At 38.1% G+C, this 17,855-nt stretch overlaps 1 protein-coding gene across 3 annotated transcripts; it reads right to left on the bottom strand.

The window, feature by feature from the left end:
• Positions 1-1,288: 1,288 nt before the first annotated feature.
• Positions 1,289-16,703, bottom strand: shisa7b (shisa family member 7). Of its 3 annotated transcripts, none has more exons than XM_043218345.1 (6): positions 15,953-16,703; positions 9,490-12,682; positions 9,149-9,306; positions 7,389-7,445; positions 4,917-5,102; positions 1,289-3,923 (listed from the first exon to the last, which is right to left on the bottom strand). In XM_043218345.1, exons 2-6 carry the CDS (start codon positions 10,167-10,169, stop codon positions 3,100-3,102), a joined length of 1,905 nt encoding a protein of 634 aa, XP_043074280.1. In that variant the 5' UTR covers positions 10,170-12,682; positions 15,953-16,703; the 3' UTR covers positions 1,289-3,099. The 3 variants fall into 3 exon arrangements, with proteins under 3 accessions (XP_043074280.1, XP_043074281.1, XP_043074282.1); XM_043218346.1 differs by lacking the exon at positions 15,953-16,703 and adding an exon at positions 14,535-14,951; XM_043218347.1 differs by lacking the exon at positions 7,389-7,445 and having other exon boundaries at positions 15,953-16,702.
• Between the last annotated feature and the right edge of the window lie 1,152 nt (positions 16,704-17,855).

The following is a 17,855-nucleotide window of genomic DNA, read 5'->3' as shown; positions in this document are numbered from 1 at the left end:
CCGGTGATGCTTCGTCCGTCTCCCTCAGGAACCATTTAAAAACCCGAAACGATCCATTTTATATAAAAATATATAATAAAACAACATGATACTGCAGAAATTGATTGGATGACAACTAAATTATATAGAAGTCCACACCATAGAAAGAAAAAAAAAAAAAAACTAGGTTTATACACTATTTTAGACCACTAAATAAAGATTTAGATGATGAATGAATGCAAGTGAATGAAGAGCTGAGATTTGTGGTAGATGTTTGTAACCCACTTTAGATAATACATCAGCCACTAAATTAGTCTCTTTCATTGGTAACAAACCATACACACATACTAATTCCAATAGATCTTATGAGTAATATGTCGAAAGTTTCTAAATAAGTTACATGTGTTTAAAAGACAACTGGTTGTTTTATCTAATGCAAACAATCAAAATACTTTGCACACAGAATATTGAGATGTAAACATCCCAAAAACATAAAACCAACAAACACATTTAATCATTCATGAGAGTACACAAGTACACATAAATATCCAGGAAACGTCGTTCTTAAATGGTGAGGATTTTATTTAAAAATAATAATAATTAAAGTTTTTGCTGTAAATATTTTATGCATGGCATTTTGGCATTTTCCCCCAGAAAATTTACAACAAGGTTTATGCAGCTCATGAAAAAAAATGTAAATCTTAAAAAAAAAAAAAAAAAAAAAAAACTAAATACTTTTATGGTTATTTTGTTTTCCATAACTTTGGTGAATGCAGCAATGGAAAATATTTTTTTATTATTAGAATTTTTTTTATTTTATTTTATTATTTATTTTGCATTCAAAGAGACACTCACTTAAAAATAAAATAATATTTTGGGTTTTCTGAAATGCACATTCTCTGACTTTTTACACAAAGCAAAAGTCAGATAAAATGCGAGATAAAGCATTCCAAAATAGACACTGAAATACACACAAGCACACAAATACAGACACACAAACTGGACACATACACACCTTGACATCAGAAGTCAGCAATATGACATCATCAACACTGGCTTTGACATCTTCATGCGTTTTGTCTTTTCACTATGATTGCATCTGCTTTTTTTGTCAAGTTACAAAGGTAAGAATCCACTAGAAACTCAAATATAAACAGAAAACAGGAATAAAAACAATTTCTAAAGTCACAGAGAAAAATAAAACAAAACAATGTTTATAATCAAGAATATGAATAATAATGATTACTATATATTTTATATATATATATATATATATATATATATATATATATATATATATATATATATATATATATGCACATAAATTGGCATGTGTACATATTTGAACATTCGGGATTTAATAATTTTTTTTTTTTTAACCTTTTCTTTTTCAACGCGTTTAAATTGAGTTAAAGTTAATAAAAGCTTAAACATTGCAGAGTGATCTAAAATACTATATTATGGCCCAATAATCTTGCTCAGCCAGGTCGTTCTCAGACATTCCACCACAACATTGTCCATTTGATGTGGAGACAGCTGAAAAACACAGAAATTGCTAACAAAAAAGACATTTTTCTTGAATATAGTATAGATAAACAAGACACCTTTTAATTCTAAATCCTAACTCATCGGTTAGATAATAATGCATCCTAGAGTGACACAGAGTGTTTGAAGTAGCTTTGCAGATTTTGTTCTATTTTTCTGTTTTGTACACTCTTATGTTCTGCACAGCCGTGTCACAGGAAAAGATAAAAAGCCGTCAGAACACGGAAGCACAGACACAAATGAAGAAGTTTCAGAATAGCCCTTGGATTAAATTGTCCACTGTATGGCCAACCCTTTCCTTTTCCCCCTCAATACAACAGTTTGAGTAGTTAATTAAGTGTGAAGAGTATGCTGTCTTATTTGACATTACTGCATGCCCATGATTAAATCTCAGCTCTTAAACGCTTATAAATAATAGAACAACCGTAATGACTCCAGGGCGTCATACAAAGCTGTTCTCTGATTGGTCAAACATGCAAGAAAGAGGCATGACTTCTATCAGATCTCAATGGCTGAATTCAGTTTCCAAACGCCTGCCTGCTCAGGCATTTTTAGTTCAGACTCGATTTCCCCATCAATCTGACAGCCTTTTGATCATATTATAAAACAGCCAAAATTGTATCCACAATGCAAAAAAATCAAACCAACAAGTATTCATGTCAGCTTTGATTCACAGTCTCAGTATAAGAGGCTAAAAATCTGATCATCAGTATAACACCCGTCTCCCAATGAAGATGTTTTCCTCCATTATACTCCATATGAATAAGCTCTAATATGGCTGATGGCATTTGGACTATATTAACAGTGCAGACTAAAGAGTCAGGTCACAAAACGAGTGACATTTTTCAAGTCCTCAAGTTCTTCTCTTTGACGAATTACCAGCGTTTTCTTCACCTGATGGCAAACTGTTTAGCGTGCACAATAATCCATTCCCAAGTCGAGTCCAATGTGATTTGAGACAGGTCAAATCATAGCTTCTATGAGGTAATTCAGTGTACTATTGGACACTGGTCCGTTTCATCCAGTTTATCTCATTGTTCCCTTATTTATGATTTAATGACAATTGTGATACACCTCTTCGAGAATAACGCTTTGCATTGAACTAAACCAAACATTTGGAGGCAAGGTCAACTGCATCATTGGATTCAGGAATAAAACAAATTAACCCCTAAACCAATTAGCTTTTACATGGAATGTACTAAATGGAGAAAACTTGGCCTATTCTAATAATGAACCTTTTCCTTTTTGCATCTCCTCGGATCATGTCTAAATAGTGCCATCGAGACACTATATGCTAATCACAGGTCAGAGGAGACCTGGGCCCTTCACATTTCTATTTATGGAGAATTTAGGGATCTACAGATTCACTTATGCTGTGGTTTTTAAATCCATCCTTCTCTCAATAGCAATGCACTGTGTATTCCGTTCATTTGGGACTAATTTTGGACCCCTTTCTCGTTTCCTTCCTGCTTTCCGTTCTTCAGCCTTCTTTACACTCCACCATCTTCCCTCCCTTCGGCTTGTGCAATCACACCTCATCTATCCATCGTCTCCTTACCATCTTTCTTTTTGCGCTCACACGGTTACTTCGTTCTTGCTCCCCGTCCTCAGCGCCTGACCTCCACCCCCTGCGCCCCCTCCCCCACCTCCTCCGGGAAGGAAATGGAGCTGTTCGATGGTGTTCTGGCGTTTCGTGGCGAAGGCCATCCGGCGAGCACTGTGCGCCATCACTCCGGGTCCTCCTCCGGAGCCATGGACCTCCCCCCATCCCATAGTCCCAGCCCCGTGGCCGGAGGACATGGTGGCCACCGTGTGGTCTTTCTCGCGGCCGGAGGTAGGGTGCGAATTCATTTTGATCATGTGATGGCGGTCGAGCGAGGGCGTCACGCACACGTTCTGCTGGGATTGCGTTTTCTGGTGGTGCGTGAGACGGGACATGTTGGGCGCCATCCCGCCGTAATCACCCATCATTCGCTCCTCCAGGCGGTCCGGAGAGACCAGGAGGCGTTCATGAGACTTACGTAAAGTCTGAGTGTTGGAGCTCTTGCTGGTGGTCATGGGTTTGTAGTACTGATGCTGCTGGTTCTTGGAGAGGCGTGAGAGAGTGTTCCCCTCCCCCAGCGCCAGAAGCTGGTCTTGGGACATCACCCGGCGAGGCGGTTTACTCATCGTGTCAAACGTGGGGTTGTACTGCGTCTGGGGTAGAGGGTAAGGGTTGGGGGTGGAAGTGGGCACGTGGATGCGCGTGCGGGACGTGTTTAGCGGGAGGGTACCCCGGGCCCCCAGTGTGAAGTCTCCACCCCAGGGAAGGTGGTGCTGGGAGGAGTGAAAACTGGGGGGAGCGTTATCTGGCCTTCGCTTGGAGGTGTAATATCCAGAATATTCATCCAAATTTTTCTCTGTAGTAAGGAAATACGAAAATTAGCATCTTTTAGACCCATTACTCATGTCATTAACAAGCGTTTATGTGATTGGATCACACTCGACCGCATTACAATGATGCAATGTGATTCTGAATACATGTTTGGAAATTGTCTGGAATGGATGTTAACAACATTTAATGAAGTTGCAACATGCAAGTTTACATTCAGCTATGCAAGTTATTTGCTGTGCTAAAAATAAAAATGTTTTTTGGTAACAATTAGGCTCAGTTCGTTAAAAGATCACGCATTAGTCCTTATGCAATAGCACTGAACAGTACTTTTACAGCATTTATTAACAGTGGTTAATGCTAATTTTTTGTCACTATACTTAATATTTAATATTAATAAATCATGTTGTCTTTATATCAACAATTTATATGTTAATGTAATATCTTAAAGCTTATTTATTTTGAACTAGATGCTGTAAAATTGTTAATTTTAAGACCATGAGGCTCAGTGCTTTATCTTTAGTCAATATCTAGATACTTATATACTTATATAAGGGTTCGTAAAGAAACGAAAAGCATGACATGATGGAAGGAATTGTGAATTATCCATGACTGTTTATAAAATTATTCTAAATTCACATTTAACTGACAATTTCAATTTAACATAAGCTCTTTTACATTATGTATTTGGAGACTGCCATTTTGTGTGGTGAAGTGAGATCACACCAATCAGTCACACTCAAGTTTAAGGTGTAAAATGTAATCTGACGGAAAAATACAGATAGTATCAAGACACAAAATGTATGGTAATTCTAGGTATAAATAGAGGTTAATCTCAACCCTTTAAAAAAAGCCATTTTGACTGCAAGTCAATTTTTGTTGTACTTTCATTCTTTGTAATGCTTCTGGGGCACAGGGCATCCCTCCTAACAGTAGCGGCTGACCCCATGCTACACTCCTTCACAGAGACCCTCTGAGTAGCAGCAGTTCTGAAATGACTCTTTTTCAGATGCACACTCACCTAGTCTCTTGAGTGAGCTGTAGCGGTTAAGCTCTGGTTTCATGACGGTCTCGTATGATGGAGGTAGCTGGGCAAGGTTGTGGAAGGAGTGAGAGAAGGAGGGGTGAAAGCCAGAATTATTGTGCTTGCTGGACAGCAATGTTCCTGTTGAGGCCAGTTGGGTGTTGTTCATGCGTGGAACTCGCTCTAGGAGAGGAGAACAAAACACAATAAGACAAACAGCAACAACTGATGTTTTCAAAGAATATCTATCTGGGTCGACTGTAGAATATGGGTGACTGGAACACTGAAGCTGCATCCCAAATCGCTAAACGACAATGGCAGATGTCTGAAAATTACTTGTGGAGAAAAATACAATGGAGCTGAAATATTTGTGTAGAGATGTGCGACTACAATATTGTCTTATTCGTCGTTCCCTTAAATTTCTTATATGCTTATATAATGATAGTATCCTTACTTATGCAGTGATTTGTTCCACACTTTTATAAGTAATTTGCAGTGCACATACTACAGAGAGAGTCCCTCCGGAGCAACCTTGGGTTAAGCACTTCAGATTAAATGTAGTCCAGGGCACAGTGGACACAGGGGAACTCAGCAACTATATAGTTCATAGATCATCCTTGCTGAGATTTGGACTTAAGTACCTTGGAGTTAGCAGTCCAGTTCAGTTCACCGGCTCCAATTCACCATGGCATGCAACATTTGTCAAAGGCTTTTATTTTTTACTTGAGAATAAAAATTGTTACGTTTCTCACATACATGTTACACAATATAGCATATAAAGATGACACTGGACCACAAAACCAGTTATAAGGGTCAGTTTGTAAAATGAAATGTTGAAGATTTATATAATATGAAAGCTGAATAAATAAGCTTTCCATTGATGTATGGTTTCAAGAACTATTTAATAATGTAGAATCTAAATGGGGTAAAAATAAATAAATAAATAAAAACCTGAAATAATGAGAACATCTGCTTTAAAGTTATCCAGATGAAATCTGTAGCAACATGTATTACTAATGAAAAATGTATTTTTTTTTATGGTAGTAAATTTACAAAATATCTTTATGGAACATGATCTTTACTTCTTATCCGAAAAATGTTCGGCATAAAAGAAAAATAGATCATTTTGAACCATACAATGTATTGTTGGCTATTACCACAAATATACCGGTGCTACTTATAACTGGTTTTGTGGTCCAGGGTCACATATAATACATAATATCATATGCTATATTTAATGACCACATAATATATATATATATATATATATATATATATATATATATATATATATATATATATATATATATATATATATATATATATATGTGTGTGTGTGTGTGTGTGTGTGTGTGTGTGTGTGTGTGTGTAAAAACAAAGAAAACATTATTTATAAATACTTGTTAATAAACAAACTTCCTCTTTCAGTTTTTACAATTATTTTTCCATCTCCCACACTCTCAGAAGCAAAATAAGAAAGAAAAGAAAAGAAAAGAAAAGAGAGATCTTAATGATATTATTCTGTTTGGCATGCGAGACATTTAGAAACTGAAATAAGAATGCATTTTAAGTTCAACTGAAATTTCCAGAATGAATTTAATTTAAGGTAGCATTTCAAGAAATTAATTTTTACTTTAAAAAAGTAAAGTGTCTGGAAGACAGATCATAGATAGATAGATAGATAGATAGATAGATAGATAGATAGATAGATAGATAGATAGATAGATAGATAGATAGATAGATAGATAGACAGATAGACAGATAGATAAAGATTTTGCCAAAGTGAAAACAGAAGGTGGAATCCAAAGTGTTTTTCTAGTTTTTATATTTGTTAAATATCCATGTGCTTAATAGTACTGTCAATTATTTAATGAAGTATATATATATATATATATATATATATATATAAATAAAACACAAACACATGCTTGTATATATTTAAGTAAGGTTTATACATTAAATATATGTATATGAATAAATAAATAAATGTATAAACAAATATTTTCAATATATATAATATATACTGTGTGTACTAATATATACATAATAAATATACACAGTACGCATTCACATATAAAATAAAGAAAAAACATTTTTACAACAATTTTAGATGTGATTATTAGTTTGACAGAACTAGTGCTTAAGATAAATATAAATGAGTAACATATATAAACATGAAGAAAAGACACTTTTTTTCTTCATGATTTTGGCATTCTGCTACTATGCATGCCAGCACATTTACTGAAGCTTTAGTGACTGGTGCAAACAGTGCTGGGTGCAGGACAAACAACAAGAAAATAGCTGAGGGTAGCGACAGAGTGGGAGGGCACGAGCAAACACACTCGAACCAACGAGACCAAGCCAAAGCAAAGGCAGCGACAAATACACACAGAAAAATCTGAAGCTTTCTTACTGGCGCTCTCACACAAGTGACACATTTGCACACTCTGCCTAAGCTCCTTGGCTTACCGATAGTAGCTGTGTGTTTAGGACTGGACCCAGTCTGGCCAAAACTGTGTTTCCCAGCTGCAAAAGAGCAGAGTGAACACTGTTCCACTCCCAGATCACAAAATGTGAGGCCTCTTAGCATGTTTAAAAATGGTTTTCAGTGGCCTGCACCCCATTTTTTAAAAGAAATATCTAGCAGTACTGCAAGTGAAAAACACGACGCAAAAATGACGGTCCGGTTAGAACTAATGAAACAGCTGCAAGCACTTATGTCAGTGATGCAGTTTTCTTGCTTTTACCACATTGCTTTCTTGCAGTTCAGTCATGTTTCAATAATGGTGATCTTTTTTTTTGTTTTTTTTTCAATATTCTTACAACTGATTGGTGCCACTAAAAGACTCACTGATAGGACAGACCACCTGCAGCACATTTAAAAAGCATGTGTTCTGTTAGCAACTGCAGCCAAACATTGAAAACTTGAGAGTGAAAACAGACATATCATGATAAAATGGAGTCAATCCTAAAAAGAACAGAATAAGTACTACAAACAACAAGGACTATAATATAATAATATATATTTTTTCAATGACAGTCATTTTTACCACTAATAAATATTATATATACACAAAAGTGATAATAAATGAATTTATAATGTTGTTACAAAAAAAATTTGGTAACACTTTAGAATAGGTAACACTTGTTAACTATTAACTATAACATTTCCCTCAATAAATTCTTATTTTGCTGCTTATTAATAGTTAGTAAGGTAGTTGTTAAGTTTAGGTATTGGGTAGGATTAGGGATATAGAATAAGGTCATGTAGAATAAGGCATTAATTTGTGCTTAATTAGAACTAATAAATGGCTAATATTGTAGTAATATGCATGCTAACAAGCAATCAATAGGTGTAACCAAAGATTTCTATTTTAAATAAATTATGTTCTTTAAACTTAATATTAATCAAGGAAACCTAAAATATTGTATCATGATTTTTACAAAAATATTAAGATGCACAACTGGCTTTGACTGAAGTCTAAAAAAAATAAAATAAAACCTGGAGTTCATGAGAATGAGAATATTTTATGTTTTATTAGTTTACAAAATTACTGATTTAACTGTTAAATAAATGCAGCTTTGGCGCAAGAGGCTTCTTTCCAAACTTTTACACATAAACTTTTGAACGTATAGTGTGAACGTGTCTTGAAGTGTACATAACATTTCAATTTAAATTCACTAACGACTCTGCCCTGTAAAATGAAAAGCATCTGTTAATCACTAAATAGGTTTAAGACATAGCTCTAATTGTTGGTTACTGCAATCCTCAAACCCAGCAGATAAACAACTAAACAGTATTACAAGATTTGTTTTATTCACTGGCCGCTGATTACTTCCTAAAAGCAGCCCCCGAACTGCATACATTAAGCGTTTCCATTTTGCATGTTAGTCTAGGATTCTTTAGCGTTAAAGGTGGAAAACACCTCCTCCTTTACTTGCTGCTCTAGTTTCATGTTGTTACATAGCATCTGAAGCAGAATTAATCTGACTCATTTCTGACACATCCTCTGTTCTACATTACCTCATACACTCAGGCTTGTCGATCTGTCGACTAAATCATGCCTTCAGATTTCATTTCTGCCCAGCTGATTCTACAGTTCAAACCTTTTCTCAATATCTGCCTATTCTTTCCTCTGCAAATGTATAAAAGTTGCGACTACATCCATTATGCCCTTTTAGCTTTTCGCTCGTTCTGCAACTCTCACGAGTGGGTGAGACAGACTCACTCCGGTTGTCTTTGCTCTGGAGGACGGGAGTGTAGAAGTTTTTCGACATCCGCCCCAGCGTTCCCTCACTGGAGGTGGCGGTTGTGAGGACCGTGCTGTTGTTCCTCTCTCCTTGCTGGACCGGACTGGACTGGTGACGCAGAATGTCCACCAGCGCTCTGAAGAGCGAGAGAGAGATAAACAGTAAAAATGAAACATGAGTGTATGACGGAATCAAGAGCAAGAGCTGAAAGAGCCTGACATCGAAATCACTACGCATCTCTTCAGATGGCAGTCACTGATGTGTGCAGCATTGTCTCCTTCCACATCGTGAGCCCGGTCATAATGGGCCTTTCACTCACCTAGGCATGTTGATGTCTCTGTTCCTCGGTCGTCGAGACAGTTTATGGAAGGCCACTTTAACTCCAATGGCCACGGCCATGGTAAACGAGATGACTCCCCCGATGACGTAAGCCGTGTTGTTGCTCTGTTGCTGCACTGGGTCGAAATCTGGGTCGTGTCGGACCGGGGGCTGGGTGATGGGTCCCGCCGTGACGGCCCAGTCGGGTGAGCGGTAATTAGTGCAGGAGTCTTGGTCTAGACGATTGCGTTGGTGCTCGCAGCAAAAGCGATAATGACAGGTGCCACAGCAGTAGATGTAGGTGCCCTTGGTGCAGTTGAAGGTGTTGTCGAACTGTCCCATCACGTCGTAGTAGCCCTGACACACGTCCACATCCACCAGGCGCAGAGGAGGAGGGGCCACCGCTGCGGCGCCCAGTGGGGGCTTCAGAGCATCGGCCGTCACATTGCGGGGTAGCATAATCTGCGGCAGGGGTCTCGGAGGGACCTCGGCTGCCTCTGGCTCTGCCGCCATGGCTGCTGCCTCCTTGCCCCTCACATCAGGCTGAGGGAACTTGCGGCCGCGTCCTCGCAACAGAAGCAGCACCGGCCCCCCGTTCACAGAGGAGCGTTCCGAGGTAATAGTCACTGTGGAGACCACAGGGCCAAACAGGAAGAAAAGCAAGATGGCAGCGGGTGGCATCTTGATACAACGGGCGTTTATTTTATTATTTCTTTTTTTATCAAAGATGAAAAAAACGTGAAGCCTTCGTACAAAAGACTTCAGAGGACTACAAAAAGCTGACGTCTATCAAAAGTTGCAAGTCAGTGTGGCAATATATAAGACATGTAGACAAGATAATCTCTCTTTCACGCGTGCATACACTAGTATGCAAATTATTCAATATGCAAAATGCACATCCAAGTGCAGGAGTTCGGGTTAAATAAAATAAGCATGAAACTCTCAGTTAGGGTGTAAACATATTTCTGAGGAAATAATTAACTAGAATGAGGTAAATCTATATACAAGTTTTATGCTTAATGGGTGAGAGCTGGAATGTTTGAAATTTTTGATTTGGCACAAAATTAAGTATTTGGAATCTTCTCAATGAGCAAATTCTAAAAAACAACCGCTGTAAAAAGATGAAAATGAATCAAATGCTAGATGAAATGAACAAATAGTTGACACTTTTGTCGCAAGCAATTTAGTCCTGTAAACAAAATGTATATTTTACCAGTGTAAACCTTTTAAAGTGTCACAAGCTTCTTGTTAAAGGTGGTTTTGTTTAACTGATTTATGGCACTAACAATTCATTCAAGACTCAATCTGAGTTCACCTTATGGGCAACATGTAAACATTTCTGATCGAGTGTAAACTATGTCTCGCCAAATGTTTTCTATTCTGGTTGGCACTTCAGTTGTCAACTGTATAGAAAGAAACTAGTACTCAACTATTCTGTGTGACTTGTAAACAATTGTCATCGTCAGCTCCAACAACTGATGTTGTCTTGTAAACAAATCTCAGTTGGTTGCCGCTTTAGGCTTTTATCGTCAATGAGAATGTCTTGTGAGACTAACAAGAGTACCTTTCAAGGTCATTGAGGTTCTGTTGTGCAGTCCACATAATCAGGCTAACAGTGTCAGTTCTCAAGAAAAATACTAAGTACTTCATCTTTTCGAGTTTCAGGAGGAAGTCATTGAGGCTAGAGATAAAGGTAGGACGAAGCAATGAACGAGCAACTTTAAAGAGAAATGGGGAAGAGCTGATCTTTTCTCTAAAGGCGGCACCTCGGGACAAAGGCTCTTTACGAAGGCTTTGGAAGAGTGTAGGTCGGTTAGGGCACTCACAAAGTGTAACAAGCAGCAGTATATATTAGTTTCTGGTTTGATGACACAAGTCACGCCAGAAAGGAAGAAGTGTTCAGGAAAGGAAGAAAGGAAATGGAAGGATGGACTGAGTCTAGGTAAAGTTTGAGGGTCTATGTGTGTTGGACCCTCTTGCGTGAGTGTCTCTGCTCTGGATTTAGCTCAACCCAACAGAATAAAACAAACGGGGGCTTGGGCCCAGTTCTGGCAGGACAGCATGGTTGAGCCCACTGAACAGGCATGAACAAGTCAGGATTCATCCGTCAATGTGGACCACGTGGAGATCGTCAAACAAATGCACCAAAAGATCTATCCTAAGTGTTAAAGAGCGTCTTTTCAAGTAGTGGGACAACTTCAAACGCCGTCCCACTGTCAACACAGTAAACGCGTCAATGGCTCGCTGGTGAATATGGCAGATTACGGAACGTCAAACCTGGACCACCACTTAACATGCACACCTCTAAAAATATTCCTGAATGTACCCATGCACCTGCTCTTTCTAAATGACCGAACCTCGCAGTGATGGCAGAGATCTTGACGTTAGTATGGCTATGAGACGTATGGCTTCGGTATCTAAACCCTTTAGAGACTTCTGAGGGTTCTGCTCTAAATGTCCAGAGTCTGTAGAGGAGGGAGGAGCAAACAAGATGGATAACTAAAGAGATCTGATGGAGAGGATGAGTTAAACGGGCCTTAGCGGTAGGAACGGACGACTAATCAACAGAATTAGCAGCAGCTCACTTTGGAAAGTTTAATGAGGCTTGTGCCAGCCATCCATAAGCCCGTCCATCCATTGATCAAATCGATCAGGAGTCAAACTCTCTCAGGCTAATGCATTCGTAACAGCCACTCTTACATAAAGCATGTTTAACCAATAATGCACTGTTTTCCCTATTTTTGGGGAGTGAAAGCTGCTTGTTGTTTTTGACTTAAACCCAGTGATGAACATATAAACTTTCCACCTCGGCAACCGTTACATGCTATTCTAGTAAAAAAAGAATAATAGTGAGGGTAAGGTAAAAATTGTGAACTAATGTCGGTGAAAATTGAGCTTCAATGGCCTAAATGCATCAATAAAATTTCCAAAATACTAGTGAAATAATTTCTTGCTTCTGGTTGGCACGGTTAGTGTTTGGCACTGGTTTTGGTAGCAAAAAGTCAAAGAGAAAATCTTCAATCTGTGCAAATCAACATCCTTTCAAAAAGCCCCTGGCTCACAAAAACAGTGAGAGTTCATCTGCTTTAGAAACAGAAGACGACTTGTATTCCTGGCCAGGACTCCAGTCGTTCATCCAGGCTGATGGCTCTTTGTCTTGGCTTCAGTTTTCCTTTGTTAGTCTTGGATTTTCACTGAAAGACAAAAGGAAGTTAAGAATGAATTTAATACCTTATCTGCGATAAGCTTAAATGCCCAACATGATATATTATATATGCAAACGGCACTGTGGAAGAACATACAGGAAATTAACAGATGCAATACATATTAAGTGCATGCACTGGCAACATCTAAACAAATTTTTAATGAATTAATTAAATTATTTTTTATGTATTCACAACCAAAACATCTTATTAGTATTCCTCCTATTACTTATTTTGGAAACAGAAGAATATTGATATTAGGGAATTTTAGGCATGTGTTTACAAGTGCCAGTTTGTCACAACATGCAATAATCCTGCTTTAAACGTAACCCATCCTCTTTTAATTTAACATCACAATTGTTTCAATGTTTTTTTTAACTGAAATATTGCATTATGTGAAGCAGTAGCTGTGCTGATTCCAGACAATTTTTTGTTTAAATTTAAGTAAAAATAATTTAAATTAAACACAGTTTTTTTTTAATGTACTTTACTGAATTGTTCAAATGATACATTACCTCATATAGTTATATAATATATAAATCATTTTCTAACATTTTTCCACTAAAAGTAATCATACTGTGCAATTAAAATAGCTATATACACACACACCATGATAACCGTGGTATAAAATTACTCACTGTGTGAAAAAAGATTTTAGTTAATATTCTGACACTGCCATATTTAACCATGAACCACAAACCAGCCATAAAGTAGAGAGGGTATATTTGTAGCAATAACAACAATACACTGCAAGGGTCAAAATTATCTATTTTTCTTTCATGCCAAAAATCAGTAAAGTAAAGATCATATATCAAATATATTTTGTAAATTTCCCACCATATATATATATATATATTAAAACATATTTTTATAATGTAATATGCATATGTAAGGACTGATTATTTGAGATTAGATTCCAGATTTTCAAATAGTTGTATCTCAGCCAAATATTGTCATATCCATATATCAATGAAAAACATATTTATTCAGCTTTTAGATGATGTATAAATCTCACTTTCAAAAAAGATCCTTTTGTGATCCAGCATCACATACATATACATATATACATATACATATATATATATATATATATATATATATATATATATATATATATATATATATATATATATATATATATATATATATATATACATATATATATATATATATATATATATATACACATATATATATATATATATATATATATATATATATATACACACACTCATTCAACCACACAATTACGACAATCAAGAAATTATTTAATTTCTAACAATTCTATCAGATTTGTGCATTCAAGTTCAGTCACACTAGTATGTTGTTTCTTTTCAACAAAGCCAAAGTCATTCAAAATCATATGGCTGTGAATCACATCACCCTCCACGATCAACAAGGTGCAAAGCATATGCAATATGCACACCATATTTCCAGCATATAGTAGTGCGACCTCAGCTTTCTCACATACTGAGTCACACGTTACGCCAGTGAATAACATGCACATGTTAGCATAGCTGATGCAACACAGTGAATCTTAAACCCTCAGTGACAGCACCAGGCTCAAAATCTGCTGCAAGACAGTCTAAAAACGCCACTAAAAAGCCTTGTGGGAACATACTGAAGGCTTGATACATTCAAAGAGGTGCAGCTTTGGACGAAGGAAGAGAGGAAGCGGGGGGTGACACAGCCACAGATGTGTGCCGAGTGGGGGGTTGGCAGGGCAGAGAGAGACCCTACTGAGAGGAGAAGAGAAGACAGGAAGGATGCAGGGATGGGGGAGGAAGGGTCTTTAGCACCCTTATGGAAGAAGGGACGACGGGAAAAGAGCAAGGCTACGCACCTTTTCACGGTCCCTCACATTGCAGCGACCAAGTGCATCTCGTGCCCTTTCGTTTTACAGCGTGCTTCACGCTCACCGAGTCGCCTCTTTTCCGGAGTTGCCATCGGCAACGCCTTGTGTGGCTAATGATGTGAAGCGGAGAGACAGGGTCCTGGAAGCACAGGCTGCCTCACAGATGTGCTGTACAGCATCTGCACATACTCCTCCGACACACATGCACACCAACTCTCCGAAAAGAGCGCCACGCTACGCGCCTCTCGTCCTTCCTTCTCTCTCATGCACTCTTTATTTTTCCCAATCTGTTTGTCAGAGCGTGGGTCGAAAGTGTTCTCTTAGAATAGCTCTGCTGCAGTGAGCGAGATAGAGAGGGATGTGACACAGAGATGGGCAGATGGATCACCTCGCTTAGCTCGCTCGCTTCATCCTCCCTTTGCGGTAAATATCCTACATGCTTCTTCCTATAAGCGAGCACGGTACACATCTCCACTCAGCCGCCTCTTCCTCTCCGTTTCCCCACCCCCTTCATCCTCCTCATCATCACCGTCAGCCCTGTTTCTCTGACTCAGGAGGATGGGAGGCATCCGTCCCATCCACAAACAGGTGCAGATGACAGATGTCAGGGCAATATGCAGCCCATTACCATTTTACGAGCGAGCACACACACTGAAATGAGGATGGAGGGATGAAGGTTAGAAAGAGGACAGTAGGCCTCGGCAGACGAAATGAAAGTAGGATTTAAGAAAAGTGCAGTGGTAGTTAGCAACAAGTCCCAGTACACGCACAAAAAAAGCTTTGTGCTGTTATTTACAGACGGACACGGACAAAAGAAACGAACAAAGACGTGTAATAACCAACCGATAAGTGAACGAATTACTTAATTACTGCATTTTGCGACACTTGGACGCTGGTGTTCACAATGCGCCACAAGCCGTTAACAAACAAACAAACAAACATGCTTGCTTTTCAATCACACTTTGCATTGACTTCTATTGTTGTTTTTTATTCCCTTACCACTGAAGTTATCCTTTTAAGATACCTTATCGCAGCTTTAGGGTTTCGTTTAAGAGTATTTAGTCCAGAATTCACACACACACACACACACACACACACACTCACAAACACTATAGGAAGATATACACAGCAGCATCATGGCAGATCTCAGCGAGGAAATTAAAATTCCAGTGGCGGACGACACACGCTGTGCGACAACAATCCCCATGACATGCATCCATTCCCAAACCTTACGTCGGTTATGAACGCTCGCCGTTTAGCCCGCTAAAACGGCTTCACAAACCGAAAATAAGCAAAAACCGCAAAGCGAGGGCTGTAATGAGCGACCTGTGCGTGCGTGCGATCCTTGCGCACTTTGCAGCAGCAGCAGCGGCACCGGATGGGAACAAAATGAAGGCACGTCTTACCTGCGTGTGTTGCAACAGCTGCCCGCTTCGAATCTGTGGAAAATGATGCGGAGACACAATGTGACACGATAACCGTTCAAAGTTATCGCTGACCCCCTCTTGGCTGACAAGCAAATTGAACGAGATGATGCAGCACTCGCAGTATTCACAGAGACGGGGTCTTGCGTTTCTTTACAGCTCTTGGTTCGTAGAAAAAGACGCAGTTTTGTGGCATTGGCGATGGGGGGGACCGTCTCGTTTATAGGCGAATAAATCCTGGATGGTCTACAAAAAATGTCGGTTTCAAAATATAGTTTTCATTGAGTCGCAAGTCATAAAAAGACGAAAGGAATAAGTGGACGTCCAAATATTAGCAAAAATATCGACCATGCGTAATTTACAGTCCAACGAGAAAAGAAAGCGCATAATACCCCGTGCATCCAGGTACAAATAGGCTATTTTTCATATAAAACGCTATTGACTATGCACAGCCTAATCCGTGTGTTGCCAAATAAGCATAAAACACAGCTGATTAATTAGACGCGCCCGGTAATATCCGTTTCCCTACTATTTAAATGACCGTATTATTCCGCTTTCACCACAAATTCAATGGGCTCCACACTCACTAATAGAGATCTACCTCCGCGCCACGGAAACGCAATTGCTCCCACAAAGGTCCGCTCCGCTCAGTTTACATCAATTGATTGGAGCGAACAGATGCTCGCACGTGGTTTCATTTGCTAAATGTTGGAAATGATCTGCCAATGGCTGGCACGCGTCACTGGCCGAAAGCGTCTTTTCTGCGCGAGCTGGGTTTTTCGGGAAAATCAACTGACGCTCGCGCGCAGAACGGCACGCGCTCACGAGAATCTAGCGCGCGAGAATTCACAGAACTCCTTAACGAGGGCTACTTTTTTTTTTTTTACTTAGTTGTGCACGAGAGAAATGAAAAACAGAATGAGTTGAACTAATAGAGTGCAGCTCTTCCATTTGCGCTACAGAAATGTGTCGGCTATTAAAAGTGTTGCGCCAATGGTTGCTGTGGTAACCGCAGCATCCCTTGACGGATCTGGTTTGATACAGTATCTTAAGAAATCTTTCAAGAACATGTCCTGGTCAGTTTTGAATATAAATAATAATAATAATCAAAAAGGATCTTGTTGATGTTTAGAGTTTTAATGGACTAAGCTTGCTATTATGACAGTATAATAATTCCCTACTTTTTTTACTGTCATTTAAATGGAAAATAAATTACCCTGTCGCATTACTGAAAATGATTTTAATGAAAACGAAAATAACAATGAATGAAATAAAACGTCAGAAAACATGATGGTGGATGGTGAAAACTTATTTTCATTGTGGCTCTTAGTACGGAGTAATATTAACTAACTATATGTATTTATGATTAGGGTAAGGTTAATCTTAGGGTTACTTGCATGAAATTATGTAAAATTAATTGCTATTATAATTATATATATATATATATATATATATATATATATATATATATATATATATATATATAATAATAATAAGCATACATAGAACACCTTAAAATTATAATATTAAGGTTACTATTAAAAATATATATTATTCATTAATATTAAAATGAAATAGGTAATAAGCATAAAATAAGTATACATTACTCCATCTCCACTTTAAAAATTTTTTTTTTTACTAATTATTGTATCTTAATTACACTTCTAGATATAATATATTGAGATTGTTCCTCAATAGAACACAGGGCTATTATTATATTATTACTAAAGTGCTATATGTTAGACGAATGTCTCCTAAGTAATAAAAAGAGTTGAATGCTGGTTTGTGAAGTCACTTGGTATAGTGAACACGTTACCTCTCTCACTAGTGGCTCCTCCAGTAGCAGAGATGCCATGCTGCATGCATGTGAAGTCTTCAGAACCTG

Source organism: Puntigrus tetrazona, chromosome 19 (assembly GCF_018831695.1).
Source record: "Puntigrus tetrazona isolate hp1 chromosome 19, ASM1883169v1, whole genome shotgun sequence".
In the NCBI taxonomy this organism is placed as follows: Eukaryota; Metazoa; Chordata; class Actinopteri; order Cypriniformes; family Cyprinidae; genus Puntigrus; species Puntigrus tetrazona.
Note: the sequence above shows the minus strand (reverse complement) of the source record. Positions and strands in the feature narration are given on the sequence as shown.

Excerpts from the sequence above, each read along its gene's own strand:
- shisa7b (XM_043218345.1), bottom strand. The coding sequence starts at position 10,169 with ATGCCACCCGCTGCCATCTTGCTTTTCTTCCTGTTTGGCCCTGTGGTC. Across the intron at positions 7,446-9,148 it reads CCAGAGCAAAGACAACCGGA|CTGGGAAACACAGTTTTGGC; the intron begins GTGAGTCTGTCT and ends GCTCTTTTGCAG. Across the intron at positions 5,103-7,388 it reads TAAACACACAGCTACTATCG|AGCGAGTTCCACGCATGAAC; the intron begins GTAAGCCAAGGA and ends CTCCTCTCCTAG.